The sequence below is a fragment of the Elephas maximus genome, chromosome 4 (genome assembly GCF_024166365.1).
Source record: "Elephas maximus indicus isolate mEleMax1 chromosome 4, mEleMax1 primary haplotype, whole genome shotgun sequence".
Taxonomy (NCBI): domain Eukaryota; kingdom Metazoa; phylum Chordata; class Mammalia; order Proboscidea; family Elephantidae; genus Elephas; species Elephas maximus.
The window spans coordinates 117,009,673-117,036,078 of NC_064822.1; the positions used below are offsets into that span (position 1 = coordinate 117,009,673).

Genomic DNA, 26,406 nt, shown 5'->3' on the forward strand with positions numbered 1-26,406 from the left:
GGTCTCCCACTTCCAAATCTGTGTTGTCACACAGGCAAAATCAAATAGACACGTGTTCTTAGGTGTAACATCTGTACATTAACATGTCTCAGGTACATATTTTTCCACACAGCGACACATGACAAAACTCAGCCCTTGTACTTCTGGGTGAGCTCATACACACAGGAAAAGCTTCCATCTGTCTGTCAGGAATTGCAGTGTTGGGGATTTTGTTTGTTTTTTAATCTGGGCAAAACCCACATCAGTAACCCAATGTACAGATCCTCTCCTTCTCCCACCCAGGGACCTCTGAACTGCCCCCCCCTTTCCCTGGAGACTGGCACCCCAACCCCTCCACTCCATCCTTGACCTCTAGTGCGAATGTATGCAGGTGACTGTGTGTTCCTACATGTGCATCCTGGGCCCTGGCTCCGAGTGGGCAGAGAACTCCATACCCTAACTTGTGCTCTTGTTCTGTCGCCCTCTGGCTCAACCCCAGATTGCACAGAGAACTGTGTGTGTGCACTGTGTGTGCTGCATATGCAGGCGTGTTGAGGCATGTCTCACTTTGGAGCCTGACTTCCCTTCCTGTGCTGGAAGGGGGCGGGCAGGGGTGTGTGTAGGAGTGGGAGGGAAGGAGTGGATCGGTTCCACTTACAATGCATTCTTTTGGTAGTCTTTTTTTCTGACCAGGGACTAGGTAGGGGGTGAAGAGGGCACCCTCCCCTCCGCCGCTTGGCAGGAGCATGGGCAGGTGTCTATAGCAGATCCCTGGGAGTGTGAGAGCTGTCTCTGGGCCCTCCCTCCAGCTGGGATTACCAACTGGGATTGGCCCTTAGGTCCAGGTGAGACAGGGTGATCCCAGACTGCCCATAGGTGGAGGGCTGCATGAGGGGCTGGACTCCCAGAGGCCCTCCCCCTGGCTCCCCTTGCCCCTCAAGGAGTAGCTTGGTGAGATCCTGTTCAGTAGGAGGCAGCAGGGGAGGGAACAAGTCTTCACCGACCCTGCAAGGAGGAAGGGGGAAAGAGTGGGGTAGGCATGGTGCCCATTCTTCAGCCCTGCCCAGCCGCCAACCCAGGCCAACACTCACCAGGTTCCCTGAGGGAACCCTCCCACCTGCGGGCTCAGGCATCCCTCTTCCGCCATGGGCACATCTGAGCAGAGCAGGGGCTCAGGGGTGGGCACAGCATGTTCCCGAGGCTGACACGGCAACAGGCCCCTGCTGGGACCAGAACAGGAGATAGGTGAGGGGCTGAGGTGGGGAAACAATGGTAAGCATGGGGTCAGGAGGGGTTTGTCACTCACTGGGGGTGAGGTTGGTCATAGGACAGGTGTATCTGGTTCAGGCTGGGGGGCATCTGCAGGTGAGGTCTGCAAGCAGGAAGGATGCAAGGTCAGAGGAAGGAAGGTGTTAGCAAGGTCAAGACCATTGAGTGAGGAGACAGAAGTTCTGGCTCCGTATCCTGGCTTCACAGCTCACTAACTGAGCGGCCTTATTAACAAGCCAGATTCTACAGCCTGAGCTCAGTCTTCCCATCTGTAAAATGGTTGGGGGAGTGTTGGACTAGCTAACTTCGAATGTTCTAAGCCCCTCACAGTCCCCACTCCCACTTCAGCTCTTGGGAGGGGAGATGTTATACCTTGACTAAGAGTTAATAAAGGAGCCCTGGTGGCACAGCGGTGGAGCATTCAGCTGCTAACTGAAAGGTTGGCGGTTCATCCCACCCAGTGGCTCTGCTTGTTTGTACATGTGCGTTTTGGGCCCTGGCTCAGAGTGGGCAGAGGAACACTCTGTGCCCTAACCTGTGCTCTCACCCCCCGCCCTCAGCTCAACGCCACCTTCCACAGAGAGCTGTGTGTGTGTACTGCATGTGCAGGCATGTGGAAAGATCTGACGATCTACTCCCATGAAGATTACAGCTTAGAAAGCCCTATGGGGCAGTTCCACTCTGTCACATGGGGTTGCTATAAATCGAAATTGACTTAATGGCATCTAACACCAACAAGAGTTAATAAGCACCTAGGTGTTACTTGGAAACCCTAGTGGCATAGTGATTAAGAGTTTGGCTGCTCACCAAAAGGTCGGCAGTTCAAATCTACCAGGCACTCCTTGAAAACCCTATGGGGCAGTTCTGCTATGTTCTGTAGGATCACTATGAGTCAGAATCAACTCAATGGCAATGGATTTGGTTTTGGGTTTTTTAGGTGTTAATTAGGGAACAAAAATTTAGGTTTTAATTAGGCCACTCCAAGGTCAAAATAGATGAATAAATAAAAATCAAGACAGTAAATTAGGGACATTGGATTTCAAGGGTAGGAAAGATAAAACTAATACCTAGTTCTTGCTAGGAGGTACTGTGCTCAGCTTTACACATATCATTAAGTTATTTAACGTTCACAATAACCCTATGAGGTAGGCATTATTATTATTTCCCCCATTTTACAGATGAGGCCTCAGAGGTTAAGTAAGTCCCCCCAAAGTTCTTAAGTGGCAAGGCTGGAATTCGAACCTAGGCAGTCTTAACCACTACTGCCTTGATGGAGTGGGCACAAGAGAAGAGATGTAGCATTCACTGCCCCTTTTTCACAGAACAGCTTCTCCTAACAAATGCAAATGCCTACCCCCTCTGCAGTTGGGTACTCCCAACCCTGACTTACTCCTGGAAGGCTGGCAACACATTGACCGGTTCTTCTGGAGAGAGGGCTTGATACGAGGGGATAGAGTGAGAGTGTGGTGGGTACACCTGGGGCCTGGGGAAAGAAAGTACACCCTCTGATGCCAGCTGTTCTCCTGGGCCCCCTTCCACCCCCATCCTAGGGAAGGGGAACCCCCCTTTCACAGAAAGGAAAATGCCCTGCTCCAGCCCCCAATGCCAGCTCTCCCAGAGGCCCACACTGAAAGTCCTCTGCACAGACCAGCCCCACTCTTGTCTCTCAAGCTCCTTACACCATATCTGAGCCAAGCTGCATGTTCATGGAGGAATCAGAGGTCATTCCATGATCGTAAGTGGGCACCATGGCAGGCATTTGGGGCTCTGGGGTGGGAAGCGGCTGGTCCCTGGAAAGTAGGAGGAAAATACATATGCCTGACCAAGGGTTGATGCCACCACCCCTTCCTGCAGGTAAGTGCCAGTCCCCAGGCCCCACTCACCATCAACACCATCACACTCACCTTTCCACAGTCATCTTGATGGTTGCTGGGACATAACCCCTGCCATCCTTGCCCATCTGTTCAGCTGTTGTGGGGAGGCAAAGAGAGCCATGGAATACTTGGAGTTAGGGAGGAAGGGAGGTGGAGAAGGTGGGCATGGCGGATGGGGAGCCAGGAGAAGTGGGACTAAGAAGACAGGGAGGGAAGTTGGGGATGACACGATGGGCAGGTAGAGAGGGGGCAGCTGGGAGCAGGGAGAAGGCGAGTGACAGGAGGGAGGCAGCACTGCCAGCTCCAGCTCACGCTTATAGTGGCTTCGGAAAGCCTCATCCTTGGGTTTCTTGGGGTAGAGGTTTTTGAGCTGAGCAAGGTCCCGGATTCGGTCCCCTAGTGAGCGGATGGACAGGTCCTTGGCCGAGAACGGCTGGATGTTCTCTATCTGTGGGGAGCCTACAACAGGAATGAGACTCTGGGTCCCTCTGTCCAGATGTTCTTCCCCTTCCCCAGGGCCAGGCCCCGCCACAGGACCCATTATCAGTCTACAAAGGCAAGGGAAAGAGGCCCCTGGGGTGGGAGTCCTGAAGGAAGGAGGCTTGCTAGTCTCCATTCCCACAAAGCTCACAGTGAGAAGACAGAAGTTTAGACCACAGAAGGAAGAAGAGAATTTCGGCCCAAGGGAAAATTTCCTGAACGGTAGGGTTGACATCAAGGAAGGCTAGTATATGTCTCTCCAGAAGAAACTCCAGAAGACACAAGCACAGACGTAGAGGACCAGCTGGGGTGACCTCACCATCCTGGCCCCGGATGACGTGGGCAATGGTGATGCCCCCAATCTCGGAGTCACTGAAGCGGAGGAGGAAGGTCCCATCAGGCTCGTTGAGAAGAAGGCTAGTGACATACTGTTTGCTGATGAAGCCGATGATCAGCCTGGCCAGGATGAAGGACAGCATGGCGGTGGGGACACGGGATGGAGAGGGAGCTGGAGGTATAGCTACCCAGGCCACCTGGGGCAGGGACTCACCTATCTGACCAGTAGCTCCGGAGACAGCGTTTGGTGAGGTCTAGGACACCATCAAACCACTGCCAAAAGGTGAAGCCACGACCCAGCAGGATCTCCTGGGGGGGGCAGGGGGAGACAGGGAGGAGAGAATGTGTGTGCGGAGGTGGAGGGGGGACAGGAGTTGGGCTGTGAGTACATACACAAGAATCACAAGGTTCAGGTACCAAACTGGACCTGACACCGAATTAATGATAATGGCTAACATTCAAGCTTATTATATATGCCAGGCATTATTGCAAGCCCTTTCCATATATTAATTGATCTTTACAAGCCTATGGAGGTAGCTACTGTAACTATCTCATCTTACTCCAGAAGCACAGAGAAGTCAGCCCAGGTCAGCACAGCTGGTGAGAGGCAGAGCTGGGATTTGACCCCAGGTGGTCTGGCACCAGAGCCCCCAATAACCACCGTGCTACGCTATCTTCCTAAGGAGGCCCGGCCGAGGAGGAGTCCAGAGAAAGGCAACTTGCCAGGTATGTGTTGTTCTCCCTTTACTAACACATCTTCTGATCTCGTGGCTTTTCTTTCTTCCTTTTTTTCTAAGAGAGCAGAACATGCCTGCACTTCACTCAGCTGATTGCCATCAAGACACCCAGATCTCCATTTTCCCCATTTTTGTAACTCACCCAGTCCTGGGCCATCCTATTTTGGAGGCAGTCAAATGCAGGAGTTAACAGCAAGAGTCAGAAATATGGGGTTCCATCCTAGCCATGCCACTAACCTGCTGTGAGACCATGGACAAACTACCTAACCCCTCTGAGCATCAGGTTCCTCATCTGTAAAACGGGGATAATAATAGTACCTGCCTCAAAGGGATGTTGGGAGGACTAAATAAGATAACACGCAAAAGTGTTAAGCACAATGCCTGGCATGTAGTAAGCCGTTAACACATGGTAGCTATTATTACTGCACACGTCCCTATGGAATTTCGCCGTGGATTGTACTGTTTTCCCGATGGGCCAAAGTCATTTTGAATCAGAGCTCAGTTTACAAACAATCTGGGAGAGGCATGCAAGTCAACAGTGAAGAGGGAGGACAGGGGGCCTCCCGAAACCTGAGGGGTGCCAGAAAGCAAGCACTCTGGGCTGATCCCCAGACCAAGGCCTGGCACCAGAGCCCCCCATAAGCACTGTGATATGCTACGCATGATGAAGCACAGTGAAGATCCCAGGGGTCATCCCTGGGTGGAGGGTGGGGAGGCTGAGTGCTCTGATATGAAGAGCACTGGGTGCTCCTGGGTGGGAGGTTCGGAGGGCAGAAGAATGACCTTGTTGAACTGTGACCAGGACACAGAACGGTGCTGGAAGGCCTCCATGCTGAGGCTGTTGTCATTGAAGATCTTCTGAGCCAAGAAGAGGAAGTGCTCTGGGAGCAGGCCCCGGTTGGTCCCCACCTCTGCCATGAACTTGAGGTTCAGAGTTTCACACATTTTCTCCCAGGGCACTCGCTCAGCCACCACAAAGGGCACACGCTCCTGGGGTGAAGGGGGAAAGGAGAGGGCATCTCAGGCTATCACCCCTGTTCTTCCTTAGATCGGCCCTCACGCCTTCTACCTCCCCCACACTCCATCCTCCTAGCACTGTCTCCTTCACTCGTTCACAAAGACATTGCTTTTTCATCAGTGGTTTTATGGTGCTATGACGTGACAGTCATCAAAACTGGGAATGAAAAGATGTCAGAAGGAATGCGAAAGCAGGTCCATGAGAAGGAATCAAGGTAAATCCATTTTTACATGTCTGCCACCCCTCCAGCCTGCAGCACAGGTACTCTCCCAGGATGTACCCTCATGTTAAAACCCACCCTGCACTGTTCCCCCACTTTGGGTCTTTCCTCACCATCTCTGAGAAGGCATTGTCCCACAGGATGGTGGCTTTGGCATTGTTGTCTTGGTTGCCATGGACGATGACCACCAGGGGCAGAGACAAGGCCTTAAGGGGATGGAGAGAGGGGGTTCTTCTTATTGGGGTAAGAAATTTCCTTGGCATGCTGACTCTGAGGGTATAGGGAAGTTCTTGGGCTTGCACGGTATAGTTAAAATCTTACGGTATGTTATTAAATACTTTCTGAAGCCGAACTAGTCCCATACTGTAGAGAAGTGGATAGGCATCAATGCTATGAAGCCAGACTTCCGGGTTTCAAATAAAGCTCTAACATTTAAGAGCTGTGTCACCTTGGGCAAATTACTTGCTCTCTCTGTGTCTCAATATCCTTATCTATAAAATGAGGCCAGTAATAGTACCTATCTCATAATGTTATTGTGAAAACCAAAATGTGTGTGTGTGTTGTTGTGTGCTGTTGAGTCAATTTCAACTCATAGTGACCCCATGTGACAGGGTAGAACTGCCCCCATAGGGTTTTCTAGGCTGTAATCTTTATGGGAGCAGATCGCCAGGTCTTTCTCCCACAGAGCCGCTGGGTGGGTTAGCAGCTGAGCACTTAGCCATTGTGCCAACAGGGTGTAGATATCACTTAAAACAGTGCCCTGGTCTATAAAAAGTGCTTAATGAGTGTTAGTTGCTATAGACTCTTCTTCCCAGGCATATACACTCACTCCTTCCTGCTCACCCTGGCTCAAAAACAAACAAAAAAACCAAATTCGTCTCATTGAGTTGATTCTGACTCATGGCGGCCCCATTTGTTACTAAACAGAATTGCTCCATAGGATTTTCTTGGCTATAATCTTAATAGAAGCAAATCGCCAGGTCTTCCTGGTCCCAGGGTTTAAGAATCCCAGACACATAAGGCAGGAGGAAGTCAGGAGGATTAAGGACTCAGGGCCCCAGTGTGTGGTGTCCCAGACTGGGGCAGGGCTGGGGCCTCGGTTCACCTGGAGCTGGATGGGAAGTTTGTTGGGGCCAAGTGTGAAGCTGGTGGAGAAAAGCACAGCACACTTCTCCTCGGTGACAGACTCCGTGCCCTTCCGCTCACACCGCTTGATTTTCTTCAAAAGCTGCCGGGAGGGGCGAGGGCAGAGACAGCTTCTCCTGGGCTCCTGGCACCCTCTCCCAGGAGAGTCCCACAGTCTGAGCACACCCCCTCCACTGCACCCTGAAGCCCCTCACCAGGTTCTTGAACAGGGCGGAGCAGCAACTACCCGGAATGCTGTTCTCCAGGGGCACTGTGTTGTTGATGATCTCCCCGCTGCTTTCTCTGCCGAGGGAGGCCAGAGAGTGAGCGAGCTCATCCCAGCTGGGCCAGGTATACCCACGAGTGTGAGGAGCCTGAGTCCATGGGTGAATGGCGTGGGCCACCCGCTGTCACAGCCCCAAATCTGCATCCTCTCACTTGGGTTTTTAAGACAGGAGTCTCCATCTTGGCCAAACCATGATTCTTCCGCCCCACTCCAGCCCCTGCATGGTTCCCTCCTTTTCCCCTGCCTTGACCACTGAGGATCCCCACATCCCATGGCTCTCTCCCCATCACCCCACCTTCATGATGCCATCCCCCCAGGCTCCTCTAGCCTCCATCACCCCAATAGACCTTCTCCAGCCCTCGCCCTGGCTTACGCTCCTGTGCCGGGCCCTTGGGGCATACTCAGCTCCCTCGCCTGCTTCTCAGTCACCATGTCAGCCCTGACCAGCGGGGGCTTGGCTGGGGCCCCCAGGAACCGCAGGCCCAGCAGAAACCGAACCCCAGCCTGGAACTTCGTCTGAGTCTTCAAAACCTGGGGGGGCTGCTTCTCCACCAGGAAAGAGCTGCGAGGAGTGAAGAGAACACAAGGGGAGTTAGGGGCCTGCTCCCTCCTGGTGCCCTCCCCACACTCTAGCTCCCTTCCTTCCATCTGTGGGGCTTGCTCTAGGCCAGGCTGGGAGCTCCTGGGGCATACCTGGTGACGAGGGTTCGCAGGACGTCATCTAGCCGACTGACCAGCGATGCCCGGATCTTGGGTTCAAGCTCCCCACCAGCTGCCCCCACCTCCTGCTGCAGCTGGAAATAAATGTCCACCAGGCTCTCACACCTGGGGCCAGGACAGAGGTCAGGGGGAACAGGATTTAGGCTGCCTGCTCCAGCCCACACTCCTTTCCCCTTAACCCAGGAAGAAAGCAGGATAGTGTTTGTGGAGGGGTGGAGTAGGCAATGGGTGGCTGCAGGGCACCTGGGCTGCAGAGGCTCTGGGCTCGTTTTCAGTGCCCAGGCCCCCTGCGGAAACACAGCTGCCTCTCTTCACCAGGGCTCTGGTACCAGGGCAGCTGCGAACACATACAGTGCTTGTGTGCAAGTTGGAAGGTGCCCCCACCCAACAAAGGAGCCCTGGTAGCACAATAGTTGAGCACTCGGCTGCTAAATGAAAAATTGGTAGTTCGAACCCACCCAACTGCTCCAAGGGAGAAAGACCTGGCAATCTGCTTCCATAAAAATTACAGCCAATAAAACCCTTTTGGGGAGTTCTACTCTGTCATATGGGCTCGCTATGAGTCAGAATCAACTCGACGGCACTTGACAACAACACACCCAATAGGCCAGATAGAAAAAGGCTCCCATTCCTCTGGGCACAGGGCTTGAAGAGAAAAGCGTGGGCTGGATTAGCCCCACTTGGGTCCCCTGGCCGGTCAAACCTGTATAGGACAGGACCTGCGCGATGGTGTGCACCATCCGGCTGGCACTGGCCTGCTCCAAGGCCCTCCTACTTGGCTTTTTCTCTCTCGCACCCGTGGGTCCTGCCCACCTGCCCCCCTCCAGCAGGGACAGCAGGTGCCCACTCCCAGTCAGCCCTTCTCCACCAGCCCTGCCCAACCTCTCCTGTAGAGGGGCCAGGCTCTCCTCAAAGGGTGCGCCATTCCCTGCCAGCTGCTGCTGCCGTTTCCAAATCTGGATCCTTTTCAGCACCAGGGTCTGGACCACCTCCAGCTCCCCCACAGACTCCTGCAGCAACGTGGGCAGGGCCTGTGGACAGGGAGGGGCTTGAGCCAAGGCCACACAGGGCCTCCTCACCCAGCTTTGGGGGGTAGGGCTCTCTTTCTCACCTCTGACATTACCCTGCCCCACCTCAGTCCTTGCCTCTCTGAGGTCTAATTTCCATCCCTTGAGCTGCACCGGGAGCTCAGGCTCCGCCTTTCAGCCCATTACTCACCTCCCTTGACCCAGTCCCATTGGCAGGAGTTTCTATCAAGGTGTGCAGAGACACTGAGACTGGGGACAAAAATCAGCAGTGAGGTCCAAGGTGGGATCACACCCCACACATTCCCCAGAACCCTCCTGGGGCTCCAGGGCCTGGCCCCCACCTTGGCCAGCCTCAGGCCCCTGCTTCAGGGCTTCTTGGAGAAGGCGGATCTTCCCTACTTGATGCTGCAGCCTCTGCAGAGCTGTGTTAAACTTAAGTTCTTCCTGCTTCCAGTGGAAAGACATTGGCAGGTGGTGGAACTGCACAGGAGGGACACATGCCAAGAGGTGAGACATTCTGCCCATCCCTCAACACCTAGCCCCCACTCCCTGAAGGGGTGCCCTCTGCCATGCTCTGCAGAAAGGGAGACAGACAGAGCCCTTGTCTGACTCCCATCTCCCCTTTGGCAGCTCTTCCTGACCTTTTGGGATCCCCTGGAGATCAGACCTCTCTCCTGGCAGAATCAATTCCCCACCTTTTGCTCTGTCCTCCCCAGGCCTTACTACCCTCTGTACCTCATTTGAAGTTTCCCTGAGCTTGGCTTGGGGTTCACTCTGACCCCAGGAACCTCCTTTGGTCATCCTGGGCTTAGAACACTGAGGCTTTCCTGAGATTCAAATTCTTTTCTGGATTTTCATGGTTCAAGCTGTGGCATCAGGGAGTTAAGTTGGGGTGGGGAGTAGGGTATCACAATACCTGTTCCATAACAGCTTTTTTCTCCCCCTGAAGTATTTGTCTGAAAGTGGCCACCAGCTTCAGGGGATCCCTCTGGTATATGCTCTGTAGAGGCGAGGGCAATGGGCAAGGTTAGCCTAGATCTTACTCACGTCCTTCATATCCAGCATTCCCGCACTGCCCACCCCCCCATCCACACATGCACTGAAGGGAGACAACTGTAGACTCCAGAAGTTTTTATGCATTTGCATACTTTTAAATCTAATTTGCATGCTAGCTAACAGCCAACCACAGGAACACCAATTTTCTTCCAGGGTCCAGTGCTCACCCCAGCTCCACCCAGGTCCCAGCAGAGCCCATCCCTGTCCCCTCCACTCCTGCTCCCACCTCCAGAGTGCTGATGTGTTGCAAGATGGTGCTCCCCTCCCCCTGCTCTCCAGCAGTGGTCTGAAGGCGCTGGACAGTAGCCGAGAGTAGGGCGCTGGCCATGTTGCAGCAGAAAGCATCTGAGCCAACCAGGAACTCCCTGTGGGAAGATCAGGGTGAAGCAGCCTCAGCCCAGGGCTTCCTCAGCTCTCTGGACCCTCCACCCCACAGCAAACAGGTCAGTGGCTCCTTTCCCTTCCTTATTCTCCATCCAGACTTCTGCAGCCCTCATCCTTGCCTCTTGTTCCCCCATTTTCCAGCTGTTATGGGAAGTGTTCTTGCACACTTGCACACAGGGACTCCACGTGTCAACATGTATAGTCTGGTCTTGAGGGGGGGTGGGCACAGACAGCCCTCTAAATCTTGGCACCACACATGGGATAATGGGTCCCAGATCCTGAATCGCACAGGTGAAGGGAGACAGTCCAATGAGAGGGAGGTGGGTCGGGAGGACCTGGAGGGACTCACCAGGGCTGGTTCTCCAGCCAGTCACCCAGGAGATGCCGCAGGTGTTGGGGAAAGTCGACGTAGAGCCGCTGCAGTTTTTCTGGGAGCATCTTGGAGACCAGACCCCACAAAGACATGATCTGGGGCTTGGAGGGTGCCTGGAGGACAGGAAAAAGCCCACTCTGAGATGTGCCTGAGCAACTCAGTCTATCTACTGGGGCAGCCAGGGACCTCTTGTAGACAGCCCTCCCAGAGACCATCTCCACTGCCACTCACAACCAGATCCCCTCAAACCAGACACATCCTTGGTCAGTGCCTGAAACAGGGTAACACCTTTAATGGTGTTCACAGTGGCAATGGTGGTGGGTAGAATTGGGCTTTCAGAGGGGTGGGGAGAAAAGGGGATCAAGGAAGTGGGGAAAAATCTCCCCCAGAGAAGGCGGGGAACTTGGGTTCCAGGTCTAGACCTAGCTCTGGTTCTGTGGACAAGGGACCTCCCCTCCGTGGTCCTCAGTCTTCTCATCTATAAGACACGAGGGTGGGATGAGTGCAGAGCTTTCCAGACTTTTGAAAGTAGTAGACAATTACAGTTTTTAATCTGTAGAGTACCAAAAAACTCATTGCCATTGAGTCAATTCCAACTCATAGCAGCAACCTTACAGGACAGAGTAGAACGGCCCCATAGGGTTTCTAAGGAGCGGCTGGTGGATTCGAACTGCCCACTTTTTGGTAGCAGCCGAGTTCTTAACCAGTACACCACCAGGCCTCTTCTCAACTATACAGAAGATATAAAATTGAAGCTGCTCTGTTGAAAGCAAGTGTGGAAGGCCTGGAGCTCCACTGCTTCGACGTCCCTTTCCCCACCTTCTGACCCCAAATATGTCCCTGGAAAAACCCCTCAAAATTCCTGGGCTCCAAGAGATTTTGAAAACCATCAGGTTAGATGATGAAGATGATAGAGTGATAATATTGTTGTTAACTGGTGTCGAATTAGTCCCCAACTCATGGTGACCCCATGCACAACGGAACTAAGCATTGCCCTGGTACAGCCCCATTCCCAGGATAAAGCCCTCGTGATCCACGGGGTTTTCACTGGCTGGTTTTCAGATCACCAAGCCTTTCCTCCTTGTCTGTCTTAGTCTGAAAGGTCTACTGAAACCTGTCCAGCACCATAGTAACATTCAAGCCTCTACTGACAGATGGGTAGTGACTGTGTATGAGGTATTTTGGTTGGGGAACCTGAGTCTCCAACATCTTCTTGTTGTTGTTGTGTGCCATCAACTCCATTCCAACTCATAGCAACCCTATATGACAGAGTAGGACTGCCCATTGGGGTTTCCTAGGCTGTAATCTTTCTTTATGGGAGCAGATGGCCACATCTTTTGTCCCGTGGAGACGCTGGGTGAGTTTGAACCACCAACCTTTTGGTTCACGGCTGAGTGCTTAAACATTGTGCCACCAGGGTATCTCCTAGGCTTTCTGGCATGGAAGGTGAGAATTCTATCACTGAACCACCAATGCCCCCAGAGCGATAACAGCTACCATTTATTAAGAGCTTACTATGTATGAGGAATTACACTAAGCGTATTATCTCAGAGCCTCATAACAATTTCAAAAACATATAATTATCCCTTTTTATGGATGAAGAAACTGAGGCTCAAGGAGGTTCTCTAACTTGCTCAAGACCACTCAGCTAGTGAGTTTCAGTGGCAGAATTTGAATCCAAGTCTGCCCAATTCTTGAGATTTAGCCACCACACTGTGCTGTCAAGACTCCTTCTGGCTTCACATCCCATCATCCTATGAGGAGGGGGAGGGTGGGAGGAGAAGGGAGGGAGGAGGGATGGAGACAAGGGGGAAAGTAGAAAGAACTAAGGAAGAGAGTGAGGGAGACTGGGGGAAAGGTGGGGTTAATAAGCCTGAAGAGAAAAAGCATAATGGAGGGGGAGAGAAAGTGAGAGGGCACTAGAAGGCCAAGGGGAGAGAAGGAAAGAAGGAGAGAGCACAGGAGACCTGGGCGGATGGGGGGAGGGTTGCGGCCTCACTTCTAGGTGGGCTACAGGGTGGAGGTAACCAGTGGTTTCCCAGGAGTCTCTCAGTTCACGTTTCTCATGTAGTGTGCCTGTCCCTGAGGTGAGGAGAGGATGGGGATGGAAACTCCCTGGGTCTCCCCCGACCCAGTAACCCCAAACTCTCCTGTTGCACTTTCAGCCTCTCCCCTCTCCTAAGTCTCCTGAAGGCATGGAGAACAGAGGGCCCCTTCTCTGCAGACTCTGCTCCAAGATCCTCTGGCCTCTCCTGCCACTCCTTACCCCCTCCAGCTCTTTTCTCTCAAAGGCAGAATCTTCTCCACTTGTCCCCCTCTGCTCAGGGTCTCCAAACAGGCCTTGCTCTCCTCCACCCCGTGGGGTGGGGGAGGCACCTTCTGGAGCTGGTTGGTTTATTTCAGATTCAAGGGAGGGCTCCAATCTATCTGCTCCTCCCATCTCTCCCGGTGCTGAAATTCCAGACCTTGGACTCCTGGTCAGCCCTAAACCATAGGCAGCCGCCCTTTCCTCTGTATCCCCTAGCTGAAAGACCAGTCTCCTGGCTTCAAATCTCCGCCCCCCACCACCTCCCCAAGCATCAGGAAGCCACACTCCTCCCACCCCCACAGGGTAACGCCCACCCCCACCCCCACCCCCACCCCTACCCCATAGCGAGGCTGGGTCTTTCGGCCTAGACTGGACAGGCCACCTTGTACAAAGGGAGTCGGGGGAGGAGCCACGGCGTGAGGGGGCGGGGCCAGTGTTCCCTCCCAGACCGGGAAGGGAAGCCCCACGTCCAGGATCCTCATCGGCCCGCTTCTTGGCCTAAACGCGATCACTCAACCCCTACATTCGCGAGTCCTCTGGCCCTGTGGCCACTGGATCGAAACGCAAAAGCGCTTCTCAGAATTGCCCAATGTGTGTATGTGGCGGTGGGGCAGGGAGGGGGGAGGAAGAGGGGAGGCGGAGCCAGTTCAGCACGAGGAGGGTTAACTCGGCTCCGGGGAAATCTCAGCGTTTACAGCAGCCAAGCGTGGATCAATTTTGAGGGGGAAATTCCCCCTCCTCTGGGGCACCATGAAGTCTACATCTGGGGCTCGCTCACCCCCCAGACAAGCTAAACCCTTGAACAAGAACCATTATGGGGGCGAAGATTGGGATCCACTGCTCTCTGGCATCAACCTTCTAGGGAGGGGCAACTACGTCCCCCCGCCAGAGAGGCACCTCCTTTTCCTCCTTTCCCTGCTTTACATCCCCTTGAAAGTGCCGCGGTGGAATGTGGAGGTGACCCATGGGCAGGGGTGGGGGTGCTGGGGCCTGTACCCGCCCTGATTCTTCAGAGTTCGAAACTTGCCCAAACCCAGTACCACCAGCTACCAATTTCTTGGGGACCATCCACCCTGCCCAGGAAGAATCCCTTTTAACCCCTCTCCCACACTCATAGCCAGAGGTCTCCCCACCCCCCTCAGAGGCATCCCCTCACCTTGGCAACCCCTCTGCTGTCTTCTCCCTCTCTCAGCGGGCACTGCCAGGCCCCATGTGTCTGTAGTTCTGTCCAGCAAGTTGAGGGTCGGACCTGCCAGCACCCCCCCTCCACCACTACCACCAAAAAGACACACACACAGACACACACACACACACACACAAACCCTCTCCCGTCCTTTCTCTTCAGTGTAAGCAGTAGCTGCCCCAGCCCGCTGGCTGTTTCCGGCTTCTCTGTCTACCCAGGTCCCTCCCTGGAGCTCTGACGACACAGAGAAGAGAAAGTGGGCTGGAGGAGGAAGAGGAAGAAAGTGGGGTGAATGTGTGTGCCTCCAGTGCCCAGTCGGGGAGCGCAGCGGAAAATCAAGGCTGTGCCTCGGGGGGCCTATGGCCAGGCAGGAGGGGAGGCTGCCCCTGCCCCCTACTCACTTTGTCTGTCCCCCTGGAGGCGATCGATTTTTTTTCTCCCAGGAAGTCACAACATCAAGCAGAAACATGCCACCCCAAACTGCCTCGCTCCTATACTCAAACTTTCGCGGGGGCTAGGGTTTGGGCTCACGAGGGACCCGGGCCTCGGGAAAAGCAAGTCCCTCTGGGCTCTGCGCTCCCTCCAGTGGAGGACCCAGAAAAGCAACTGGGGAGCCTGAAGCCTTCTGTAACTCCTGGGTCCCCCTCCCTTCTGAGGCGGGAATGCCTTAGAGGTCCCGTGACCACTGCTGGGAGGGGGTGGGGGAAGGGACCCCACAGCTCAGAATTCTGAAAGACTCGAGAAGGAGCACCAGGGACTGAAGACAGTCTTTGCCTCCTCCTCACTCACAGAGTACCACTCCTCAGACCCTGGTGGGAGCTGGCACCAGTCAGAGCTACTAACTGCAGATTCCCAAGGGACAGGTTTGAAAACGAATCTGCTGCGCAGTCTTGGCGAAGTTCCTATCTGTTTCTGGGGTAAACACTGAGACACACCCAGAAACAAACACACACATGCACAACTTCTCTGGCCACAGGACTACACATACATACATACACACACACACACACGTTCAGGCAGGCACACAGACATGTCAGCGCTCAGAGCCACATGCAGTCGCAACGCCACTCTGTCTGTCTCTCTCTCAAGCGCTCAAAATACACAAGACTTGACCAGCAGAGCTTCTGAGTCATAACTCGTGGTTTCTGCAGTCTTCATTATGCAAGGAACTAGGGGAACCCAAGGGTCCCAGAGGGGCCTTCAAGCTCCCAAAACTGAGAGGCAGGGCGCACAGAAACGGTGGTATGGGGGGGCGCTGTGGGGAGTGGGAGGAAGTTTCCACTCCCCTTCTTTCTCTCCAACAGGGCAGGGCTGAGGGGGTCAAAGCTGGGCTTATGCTTCCCCCTAGTGGCTGAACCAGCCCCCCAACACCTCCACCTCCCATCTGCAAATATGCACGTCTGCGAAGGAGTACGCATGTGCGGGCCCATCACAGCCCAGAACATAGAAGAGCTTGAACTCTGGAGGCAGGCTGCTTGGGTTCAAATCCTGCCAATATTGCTAACTGCACAACTCTGGGCAATTTACTTAACCTCTTTATGCTTTAGTTGCATCATCTGTAAAATGGTGCAAATGATGGTCTTAACCCATAAGGCAGTGAGAATGGATGCAGTAATACATGTGAACAATGCCTGAGAACAATGCCGGGCACATAGTAAACGTTAAGCCCTATTTTTATGGTCCAGGATAAACCAGGGATGAGGAAGGTGGGGTCCCCATATTTGGGGAATAATTCTACCACCACAAGACAGAGTCTGTCGGAGGTGTGTATGTGTTTACCGTTTCTGGAAGGCAGTTACACTGAAGAGGGGAGAGCTGGGGGGTGGAGGTGGCAGGCAGGGTATCTGTCCATGAGCTTGTACAGCAAGCAACACTAGGACCGCAGTGTGTGCACATATGTGGTCAAAGCACCTGTACTTTTTGTGTCCTCCCAGGTGTCCACTCTGCTTGTGGACATTCACAGATAGTAGCTGAATTCAGGCTTCTCCATCTCAGGGGACTCAGGGGGGCAGAGTTCCCCTCCCCTCCCCAACTTGGACAGGAGGAGGGGAAGGAGTGAACACATTTTCTGACTTTGGCTCCTTTTAGGGGGTAGGTAAGGAGCAAGTACTGGTAGGAAACTGTTTATTGTCTTCCTCTCTAACTGATTGCACCAGTGGGGGCGGTGATATCATGGAAAGAACTCAGAATTTAGAAGCAAATCCGGCTGGAGTCTTACTCCACTTAAGAGCTTTGTGACCATGCGTGTCACCTCCTCAAATGGGGACAATAGTTAAACCTACTTCACAGGGCCTGGACTAGCGCGAGGCAAGCGAGGCGCCTAGGGTACCTGGGGTACGAGTTTAAGGAGGCGCTTACTCTCAGGTGTGCAATTGCAGGATTGGCCAAAAGACCTTCGTGACCTGGAGAGTGAGTGCCTCACTTGCCTCACCTTCTTCCTGGTCCTGCCACCCCCCAGGTGGCTGTTAAGAATTGCATGAGAGAAAGTATATGAAAAAAAGAACTCTATGGTCTGTGAACTGAAACTAGCAACCCAATAGTTGGTCACAAAATCAATTCGGTGGGCCTTGACCATCATTTTTTTTTAATGAAGTAGAATAGAAAATATCAGAATGCATCACACAAAGTAAGGGCAGGTATGGTTTCATGAGACTTTTGTTTCAGTTTTACATACGTATCTGAATTCTAGGTCATGATATAAAATGCATTTTCTTGTACAGGTTATGTTCAAAGAAAGCACCTTTCAGATGTTGGTGATCCTTATCTATTGGTTTGCATTCCTTTTTAATTCTTTTACAGGTACTTCCTTTCCCCCCACCCCCGACAGGAACATAAGCTCCCAGAGGGCAGGGACTCATATACTGTACACACTGCTATGCAATCAGAAGACAGCATGCGTTTTTGCTATTGATTACAACAAGGGCTACCTTTTATTGAGTATTTACTGTTTACCTACTGCTGGGTTAAATGTTTCACATACATTTTCTTACATAAGCATTAAATTTACTGGGTGGTGCAAATAGACTACTGGACTACTAGCTGAAAGGTTGGCAGTTCAAACCAATCCAAAGGCACCTCAAAAGTAAGGCTCAGTGATCTTCTTCCAAAAGGTCACAGCCTTGAAACCCTATTGAGTGCGGTTCTACTCTGAGTCTACTATGGGTTGGAATCGACTTGACAGCAACCAACAACAACAAAGTTACTGATGGATTGATTGCAAAAGCTCAATATATTTCACAGACAAGATGAGTGAGTGCCATGTTCAGGAGGACTGGGCAGTGCCTGGAGGATCGAGAGATAGAAAGATGAAGCCATGGAAGAAGTGTGGCAGCTGATGTGGGCCCCTGGCCAACTCTCTCACCTAAGCCTTCAACTTTCTTCTCAATTTCCCTCCACCTTGATACCAGGTCACCATTTGGATTAGAGGAAACAGAGGCCATCAGTTGGAAACTCCCTCGCTTTCCTGCCTGCTCCGAATCAACGGACTTACTCGTCAGCGCCTGGGCCCTCCGTGAGGCTCAGCCCCAGCCTTAGGTGTGGTCCTTCACTTGTGTGCAGGACCCCAGGTTCTTGTTCCATTAATCATCCCTCAGTCCCCCCAGTCTTCAACCTCTCGCTCTCTAATTTTTTTTATTGTGGTAAAAATATATGTGTAACAAAACATTTACCAATTCAACAACTTTTCAGTGTACAATTCAATGACACTAATTCCATTCATCATGTTGTACAATGATCACCACTGTCCTTTTCCAAATTATTCCACCACCATTGACAGAAACTCCATCCCCCTTAAGCAGTGATTCCCCCTCCCCCCTTTATTCCCACCCCTGGTAAGCACTAATAAACTTTGGTCTCCATATATTTGTCTATTTTATATAAGTCGGATCATACAATATTTGTCCTTTTGTGACTGACTTATATCACTCGGCATAATGTTTTCAAGGTCCATCCATGTCATAGCATGTATCAGGACTTCATTTCTCTTTGCGGCAGAGTAATACTCCATTGTATGTATGGATCACATTTTGTTTATCCATTCATCTATTGATGGGCATTGAGTTTATTTCCACCTTTTGGCCTTTGTGAATAGTGCTGCAACTCACTCTCTAATTATTACAGTTTCTTACTCTTAGCATATAAACTCATTAAAATCCCTTCCACCTTTAAAAAAGTAAAATCAACCAAACAAATGAACAAAACCAATCCTCCCAGAACCTGTGTCCAGTAATTCTACAGACATTTGTTGAGTGTCTATCCTCAGGCCCTTACAGGTGAGAGGAGCCTGACTAGCTAACAGACAACGATGCTACAGGATAATCGGGGCTGCTATTCCAGTGAGCACAGGGTGCCCCAGAAGCCTATGGGGGGGTACCTAAGCTAGTAGGGGTTTGGGGAAGATCAGAGAGGGCTTCCTGGAAGGGGTGATGCTTGAACTGAATCTTGAAAGAGAAATGGTAGTTATTCAGGCAAAGAACAAGGGAAGAGTTAAACCAGGAAGAGGACCTAGCATGTGCAAAGGCATGGATACCTGTGGGAACATGGTACCTCCTGGAAATGAGCAGTAGTTGGCAATAGAGAACCATGAGAGGACTTAGGCAGGTGAGTAATGTGAGATTTATTAGATAGACCACTCTAGCTGCAGTGTCAAGGATGGCTTGAAAAGGGCAAGTCTGAACGTGACAGATAGTTCAGAAGGTTAATAACAACAGAGGAGGAGACTGTACGGTGGAGGAGTAGAAATGAAGCATTGTGGAGTTGAGGCTGATTAGGAAAGGAAGTGAAGACACAGGGGCCAGTGGGTAAGGAAAGAATGCAGTCAAGAAGTTGGAAGTCTCAAAGACCTAAAGACCAGCTGTCCTGGGAGCAAGGGAAAGAAAGCTGGAGGGCTGGGATGGTGTGGCCAGAAACTCAGGGATGAGACTTCAGTCCAGCTCTCCTGGGAGAGTGTGGTACAGGGTGCATCTGTGGGAGTGAGTGGCCGTGGTGACATGGAGCTGAGTCATTGGAGTTGAGGAGGACGTGGGACCAAGAGGCCGAGGTGCTAACTGGGCTGTCTGCATGAACACTGAAGCCATCTAGGTTTGCAGAAGACCTGAGGTGGGCAGAAAGACAGTGAGTCAGGTATTAGAGTCTTCAAGGAATGTGGGCTAGTGACCAAGAACATCAATGGATGACAACAAAAATAGCTAACATTTAGTTAGAGCTTACTATGCTATTTCAATTCCAACTTAAATATTTAAGTACTGTACCTTTTCTCCTGTAACTATGCTGTGATATAGAAGTGTGCTCCTCAATATAGTAGCCACTAGCCACATGCAGCTTTTTAATTTTAAATTTAAAAATTCAGATGCACTAGCCACATTTCAACATGTGGCTTGCAGCTACCATATTAGCCAGACATTGAACATTTCCATCATCCCAGAAAGTTCTATTGGATAGTGCTGATATCCCTCATTTTACAGATGAGAAAACTGTGGCACAGAAAGGTTAGGTAACTTAACCAAGGTCACAGAGCCAGTTAATAGGAGAGCCGGGATCTGAACCCTTAAGCAGTGTGCTATCAGTCTTCTCCATGGAAGGTGAAATAACTGACCCTTATGGGAAGGGCAATATATAACTACTGGGGCAAGCCCTGGTGGTTCCCACTAGCAGCCAGTCCTTTCTCCGTTGCTGGCAGAGACTGGATTTTGTTCAGGTGTCCCCTCCCATGTTTTCAAGAGATGAATCTTCATTGGCCTAGCCAATCACAGTATTTCCATTCCCTGGCCAGTGAATGACCCAATCCTGGTCAAGAGGACTTTAGGTAGCTCCCGGAAAAGGTTTTGTTCTTCTTCCATGCCATGTCCACACGTGAGGCCTGGAACAGCTACAACCATGTAGCAACTGTGAGGAGAGATGCCACAAACCACTGAGGATAGAAGTGTGAAGGGGTTTTGGAAAACTCTTGATGAATCAGCCAGCCTTGGACCTGCTCTAGAGCTCTTCGTTGTTAAAGCTGCTTTAATTGGATCTCCTGTACTTGCTGCCAAAAGCATCCCTGAGACCCTGGTGGTAACATAATGGTTATAGGAAACAGAGAACACAGCGTGAGCTGACTGGCTTGTGATCCCACCACCACCCGTCTTGTGCACTTGGGAGAAGAAGTGTCGCTGAGGACACTAATGGAAGAGTGTCCTCAGGGAAAAGCCAGGTCTCAGGCAAGCAATGAGAAGCAGAGACAGACTGAGCTGAGGGTCGCCCAGGGCTTTGTGAGAGGAGGAGCAAGGGTGGTCAGAAAGAAGAAGCGCTAGGCTGAGTGAAGGGTGAACACCCATCGTGTCCTGCCAAGGATGACAGGATATGAGCAATGGCAGAGTCAGCTGATTTCAAGGTTCCAGATGGAGCCCTGGGGCTGCCGGAGGCTTTGCTCAGCCAGCAGACCTTCACCTCATAGAAGAACAAGCAGCAGCCCTGGTGAGTGGGTGAAGTCAAGCGTCTCTGGATGGAGCCAGCTGTGGTCAGAATTGAGCCTTTGCAAGGAAATTCGAGCCCTCTAACTAGTCCTCTGGGAGCCCTGATAGCACACTGGTTAAAGCACTCAGCTGCTAAACAAAAAGTGGGCAGTTTGAATCTACCAGCCACTCCTCAGGAGAAAGATGTGGCAGTCTGCTTCTGTAAAGATTTACAGCCTTGGAAGCCTTATGGGGCAGTTCTACTCTGTCCTATAGGGTTGCTGTGAGTCGGAATAGGCTCAATGGCAGTGGGTAACTAGCTCTCTAATTACTGTCTTGCCTCTCCCCTTCCCCTCCCCTGGCCTGTGCAGCCAAGCTTCTTGAGGAAGTTGTTTATATCTACTATCTTCCCTTCCTCACATCCTCAGTACACTGCCAGCTGGCTGCTGCCCCTACTAGCTCAATGAAACCACTCTGGCCCATGTCACACATGTCCTCCTCAGGCCCAGAAAGATGGCTGGCCCCTGTCCTTACCTTGCAGGACCTCTCAGCAGTATTCAACACTGTTAACCATTCTTGAGTAAGCTCTCCCCTCGTTGATCCTTGCGGTCCCTCTCTCCTGATCTTCCTCCTTCCCCTCTGGGTGCTCCTCCTGAGTCTCCTGTCTGCACAGGCTACTCTTCCTGTGTAATCCATACTATACTCGAGGCTGCAGTGTCCCAGAGGCAAGGCAATATAGTATAGTGGTTAAAACCATGGCCTCTGGGATCAAAGGGCCTGGGTTCAAATCCCTGCCCTACCACTTGGTTGCTGTGTAGCCTCAGACAGGCTTCAGAATCTCTCTGTGCTCCAGCTTCCAATCTGGAAAATGGAATTAATAATCATCCTATCTACCTCATAGAGTTGAGTTAATTCTAAATAAATCCCTGCTAATGAGGCCCAGCTTGCTCTAGGGTATCCAGCTGCCTCCTGTTCATCACCACTAAAGTCCCATGGAGATCTCAAAGTCAGACAATGCAAAACTGAACCCATCACACCTTCTGCCCAAATTGGCTCCTCCTCCTCCTCTATTCCCTGACTCAGTAAATGAAACCATAGATGTACCTAGTTGCCCAGGCCAGAAACCTGGGAGTCATCGCTGACCAGTGATTCTCAACCTAGATTGTATTCTAGAAGCACCTGAGATTCTGTTATAATTGCTCTGGGGTGTGGCCTGGGCATTGAAATTTATTTTTAATCATTAATTTGTTTTTTTACAATTAAAAAAAAATCTGAGCCAAAATTTGCAACTCATAAAATTTACAAATCTTAATACATTCATTGAGTTTTGACAAATACATACACCTGTGTAACCCAACCCCGATCAAGATACAGATCATTATCCTCACTCCAGGAGAAATCATTGATCTGATATTTTTCCATTATAAATTAGTTTTTGTCTGTTCTTGAGTTCATGGACATGGATGGAATAACATAGTACATACTTTTAGGCCTGGCTTCTTTCACACAATGTGTTTTGTTCTAATAAACTTTTTTTTTTTAGAACAGCTTTAGATTGACAGAAGAATTTCAAAGATAGTGCAGAGCTTCCATATACCCTCATACACAGTTTCCCCTGTGAATAACACTTTCCATTAATATGGTACACTTGTTACAATCAAATGAACTAACCCAAACTAGCATTGACATATTATTATTAACTAAAGCCCATAATGCATTCAGATTTTCTTAGTTTTTACCTAATGTCTTGTTTCTGTTCTTCAGCATGTTTTTGAGATTCATCCATGTTGTTGTGAGTATTACAGTTTGTATTGCTGAGTAGTATCCCACTGTAGAGATACACCACAGTTTGTTTAACTTTCTTTTAATGATGGTCACCTGAGCTGTAACCAGTTTTTGGTAATTGTAAATAAAACTGCTATGAACATTCTCGTTCCAGTCTTTGTGTTTTTACTTCTCTTGGATAAATAACTAGGAGTGGAGTTGCTAGGTTGTAGAGTAGGTGAATGCTTAGTTTTATAAAAAACTGCTACATACAATGACAGATACATTGACCAATGGAACAGAATTGAGAACCCAGATGTAAGTCTATCCACCTACAGTCACCTGATTTTCGACAAGAGCCCAAAGTCCATTAAATGGGGAAAAGACAGTCTTTTTAACAAATGGTGCCGGCAAAACCAAATGTCTATCTGTAACAACATGAAAGAGGACCCATACCTCACACTTCACGCAAAAATTAATTCAAAATGGATCAAAGGCCTAAATATGAAGCCAAAAACTATAAAGATCATAGAAGAAAAAATAGGATCAATGCTAGAGGCCCGAACACACAGCCTTAACAGGATACAAACCATAACTAACAACACACAAACTTCAGAAAATAAGCTAGATAACTGGAATCTTCTAAAAATTAAACACTTATGCTCATCAAAAGACTTCACCAAAAGAGTAAAAAGAGAACCTACAGACTGGGAAAAAAATTTTGGCTGTTACAAATCCGATAAAGTTCTAATCTCTAAAATCTGCAGGAAAATCCAATACATCTACAACAAAAAGACAAATAATTCCATTGAAAAGTGGGCAGAGGAAATGAACAGACACTTCACCAAGGAAATGAACAGACACTTCACCATTCAAGTGGCTAACAGACACATGAGGAAATGCTAGAGATAACTAGCATTTAAAAAAAAAAAAATTTTTTTTTTTTTTTAGAGAAATGCAAATCAAAATAACAATGAGATACCATCTCACCCCAGCATTACTGGCATGAATCAAAAAAACAGAAAATAACAAATGTTGGAGAGTCTGTGGGGAGATTGGAATTCTTATGCACTGCTGGTAGGAATGCGAAATGATGTAACCATTATGGAAAACAATATGGTGCTTCCTTAGAAAGCTAGAAATAGAAATACCTTATGATCCAGCAATCCCACTGCTAGAAATATAACCTACAGAAATGAGTCGTCACACATATAGATATAGGCACACCCATATTCATTGCAGCATTGTTCACAATAGCAAAAAATGGAAACAACCTAAATGCCCATCAACAGATGAATGGATAAACAAACTATGGTACACACAACGAAGCACTACGCAACGATAAAGAACAATGATGACTCTGTGAAGCATCTCACAACATGGATGAATCTGGAGGGCATCATGCTGAGTGAAATAAGTCAATCACAAAAGGACAAATATTGTATGAAACTACTACTATAAAAATTCATGAAAAGGTTTACACACAAAAAGAAACAATCTTTGATGGTTCGGGGAGGGGTGGGGGTGGATAAACTCTAAATAGACAATAGGTAAGTGGTAACTTTCATGAAGGTTAAGATAGTACACAATAATGGGGAAGCCAGCACAACTTGTACAAGGCAAGGTCACAAAAGCTCTACAGACACATCCAAACTCCCTGAGGAACCAAATTGCTGAACTGAGGGCTGTGGGGACTATGGTCTCAGGGAACATCTGGCTCAATTGGCATAACATAGTTCATAAAATGTTCTACATTCTACTTTGGTGAGTAGCGTTTGGGGTCTTAAAAGCCTGTGAGCAGCCATCTAAGATAATCCACTAGTCTCACCCCTTCGGGAGCAAGGGAGAATGAAGAAAACTAAAGACACAAGGGACAGATTAGTCCAAAGGACTAATGGACGACAACTACCATGGCCTATACCAGAGTGAGTCCAGTAAAACTAGATGGTGCCTGGCTACCACCACTGATTGCTCTGACAGGGATCACAATAGAGGGTCCCAGAGCGAGCTGAAGAAAAATGTAGACTGATATTCTAACTTACGAGAAAAAAAAAAGACCAGACTTATTGGACTGACAGAGACCGGAGAAAGCCCAAGAGTATAGCCCCAGACACCCTTTTAGCTCAGTAATGAACACACTCCTGAGGTTCACTCTCAGCCAAAGATTAGAGAGGCCCATGAATCAAAACGAAACTAAAAGAGCAGGAGAGAAAAGTGTGGTGCAGAACTCAAATTCACGTAAAAAGACCAGACTTAATGGTCTGACTGAGACTAGAGCAACCCCAGAAGATACGGCCCCCAGGCTGGGACCAATTGATGCATCATAGATGGCTGCTCGCAAGCTTTTAAGACCTCAGACGCCACTCACCAAAGTGGGATGCAGAACATTTTCTTTATAAACTTTGTTACGCCAAAGATGTTCCCTGAAACCATGGTCCCCAGACCTCTGCCCCTGCTACTCTGTCCCTCCAAGTGTTTGGCTGTGTTCAGGAAACTTCTTAGCTTTTGGTTTCGTCCAGTTGTGCTGACTCCCCCTGTACTGTGTGTTGTTCTTCCCTTCACACAGGACAATTCTCATCTACTAACTAGTTAGCGAGCTCCCCTCTCCCTCCCTCCCCACCCTCGTAACCATCAAAGAAATGTTTTCTTCTGTGTTTAAACCTTTCCTTGAGTTCTTATAAAAGTGGTCTCATACAATATTTGTCCTTTTGCAACTAATCTCACTCAACATAATGCCTTCCAGATTCATCCATGTTGCGAGATGTTACTCAGATTCATCGTTGTTCTTTATCATTGTGTAGTATTCCATTGTGTGAATATACCATAATTTGTTTATCCATTTGTCTGTTGATGGGCACCCAGGTTGTTTTCATCACTTTGCTATTGTAAACAGTGCTGCAATGAACCTGAGTGTGCATGTGTCTATTCATGTGATGGCTCTTATTTCTCTAGGATATATTCCAAGGAGTGGGATTGCTGGATCATATGGTACGTCTATTTCCACCTTTTTAAGGAAGCATCAAATGGATGTCCAAAGTAGTTGTGACATTTTACATTCCTACCAGCAGTGTATGTATTCCAGTCTCTCCACAACCTCTCCAACTTGTACTATTTTGTGTTTTTTGGGTTAATACTAGCCTCGTTGGTGTGAGATGGTATCTCATAGTTTTGATTTGCATTTCTCTAATGGCTAATGATCATGAGCATTTCCTCATGTAGCAGTTAGCCGCCTGAATGTCTTCTTTGGTGAAGTGTCTGTTCATACCCTTTGCCCATTTTTTAATTGGGTTATTTGCTTTTGTTTTGTTCTTGTTAAGGTTTTGCAGTATCTTGTAGAGTTTAGAGATTAGACCCCAATCAAATAGGTTGTAGCCAAAAATGTTTTCCCAGTCTGTAGGTTGTCTTTTTACTCTTTTGGTAAAGCCTTTGAATGAGCATGTGTGTTTGATTTTTAGGAGCTCTCATTTATCTAGTTTCTCCTCTGGTGTTTGTGCACTGTTAGGTTTTATACTCTGTTAATGCCATGTATTAGGGCTCCTAGCATTGTCCCTATTTTTTCTTCCATGATCTTTATTGTTTTAGATTTTATCTTTAGGTCTTTGGCCCAATTTGAGTTAGTTTTTGTGCATGATGTAAGGGATGGGTCTTGTTTCATTTTTTGCAGATGGATATCCAGTTATGCCAGCACCATTTGTTAAAGAGACTGTCTTTTCCTCATTTAATGGACTTTTCCTCTTCCTTTTTCATAGGAAGTTGGTGATTTGTTTCTCCATCTCATTAGAAAATGTCATTGGAATTTGGATCTGGATTGCATTTTATCTGTAGATCACTTTAG

At 49.6% G+C, this 26,406-nt stretch overlaps 1 protein-coding gene across 4 annotated transcripts; it reads right to left on the reverse strand.

The window, feature by feature from the left end:
- Positions 1-40: 40 nt before the first annotated feature.
- On the reverse strand, positions 41-14,978 carry STAT6 (signal transducer and activator of transcription 6). Of its 4 annotated transcripts, none has more exons than XM_049883631.1 (23): positions 14,778-14,977; positions 14,350-14,637; positions 10,862-10,998; positions 10,355-10,493; positions 9,989-10,072; positions 9,414-9,552; positions 9,263-9,321; positions 8,927-9,075; positions 8,018-8,149; positions 7,698-7,886; positions 7,254-7,341; positions 7,019-7,141; positions 6,027-6,119; positions 5,459-5,665; positions 4,153-4,247; positions 3,922-4,058; positions 3,435-3,581; positions 3,153-3,216; positions 2,928-3,038; positions 2,639-2,731; positions 1,286-1,351; positions 1,071-1,199; positions 41-984 (listed from the first exon to the last, which is right to left on the reverse strand). In XM_049883631.1, exons 3-23 carry the CDS (start codon positions 10,975-10,977, stop codon positions 795-797), a joined length of 2,550 nt encoding a protein of 849 aa, XP_049739588.1. In that variant the 5' UTR covers positions 10,978-10,998; positions 14,350-14,637; positions 14,778-14,977; the 3' UTR covers positions 41-794. The 4 variants fall into 4 exon arrangements, with proteins under 4 accessions (XP_049739588.1, XP_049739585.1, XP_049739589.1 ...); XM_049883628.1 differs by having other exon boundaries at positions 1,071-1,202; XM_049883632.1 differs by lacking the exon at positions 3,435-3,581 and having other exon boundaries at positions 1,071-1,202; positions 14,778-14,978.
- Positions 14,979-26,406: the final 11,428 nt, after the last annotated feature.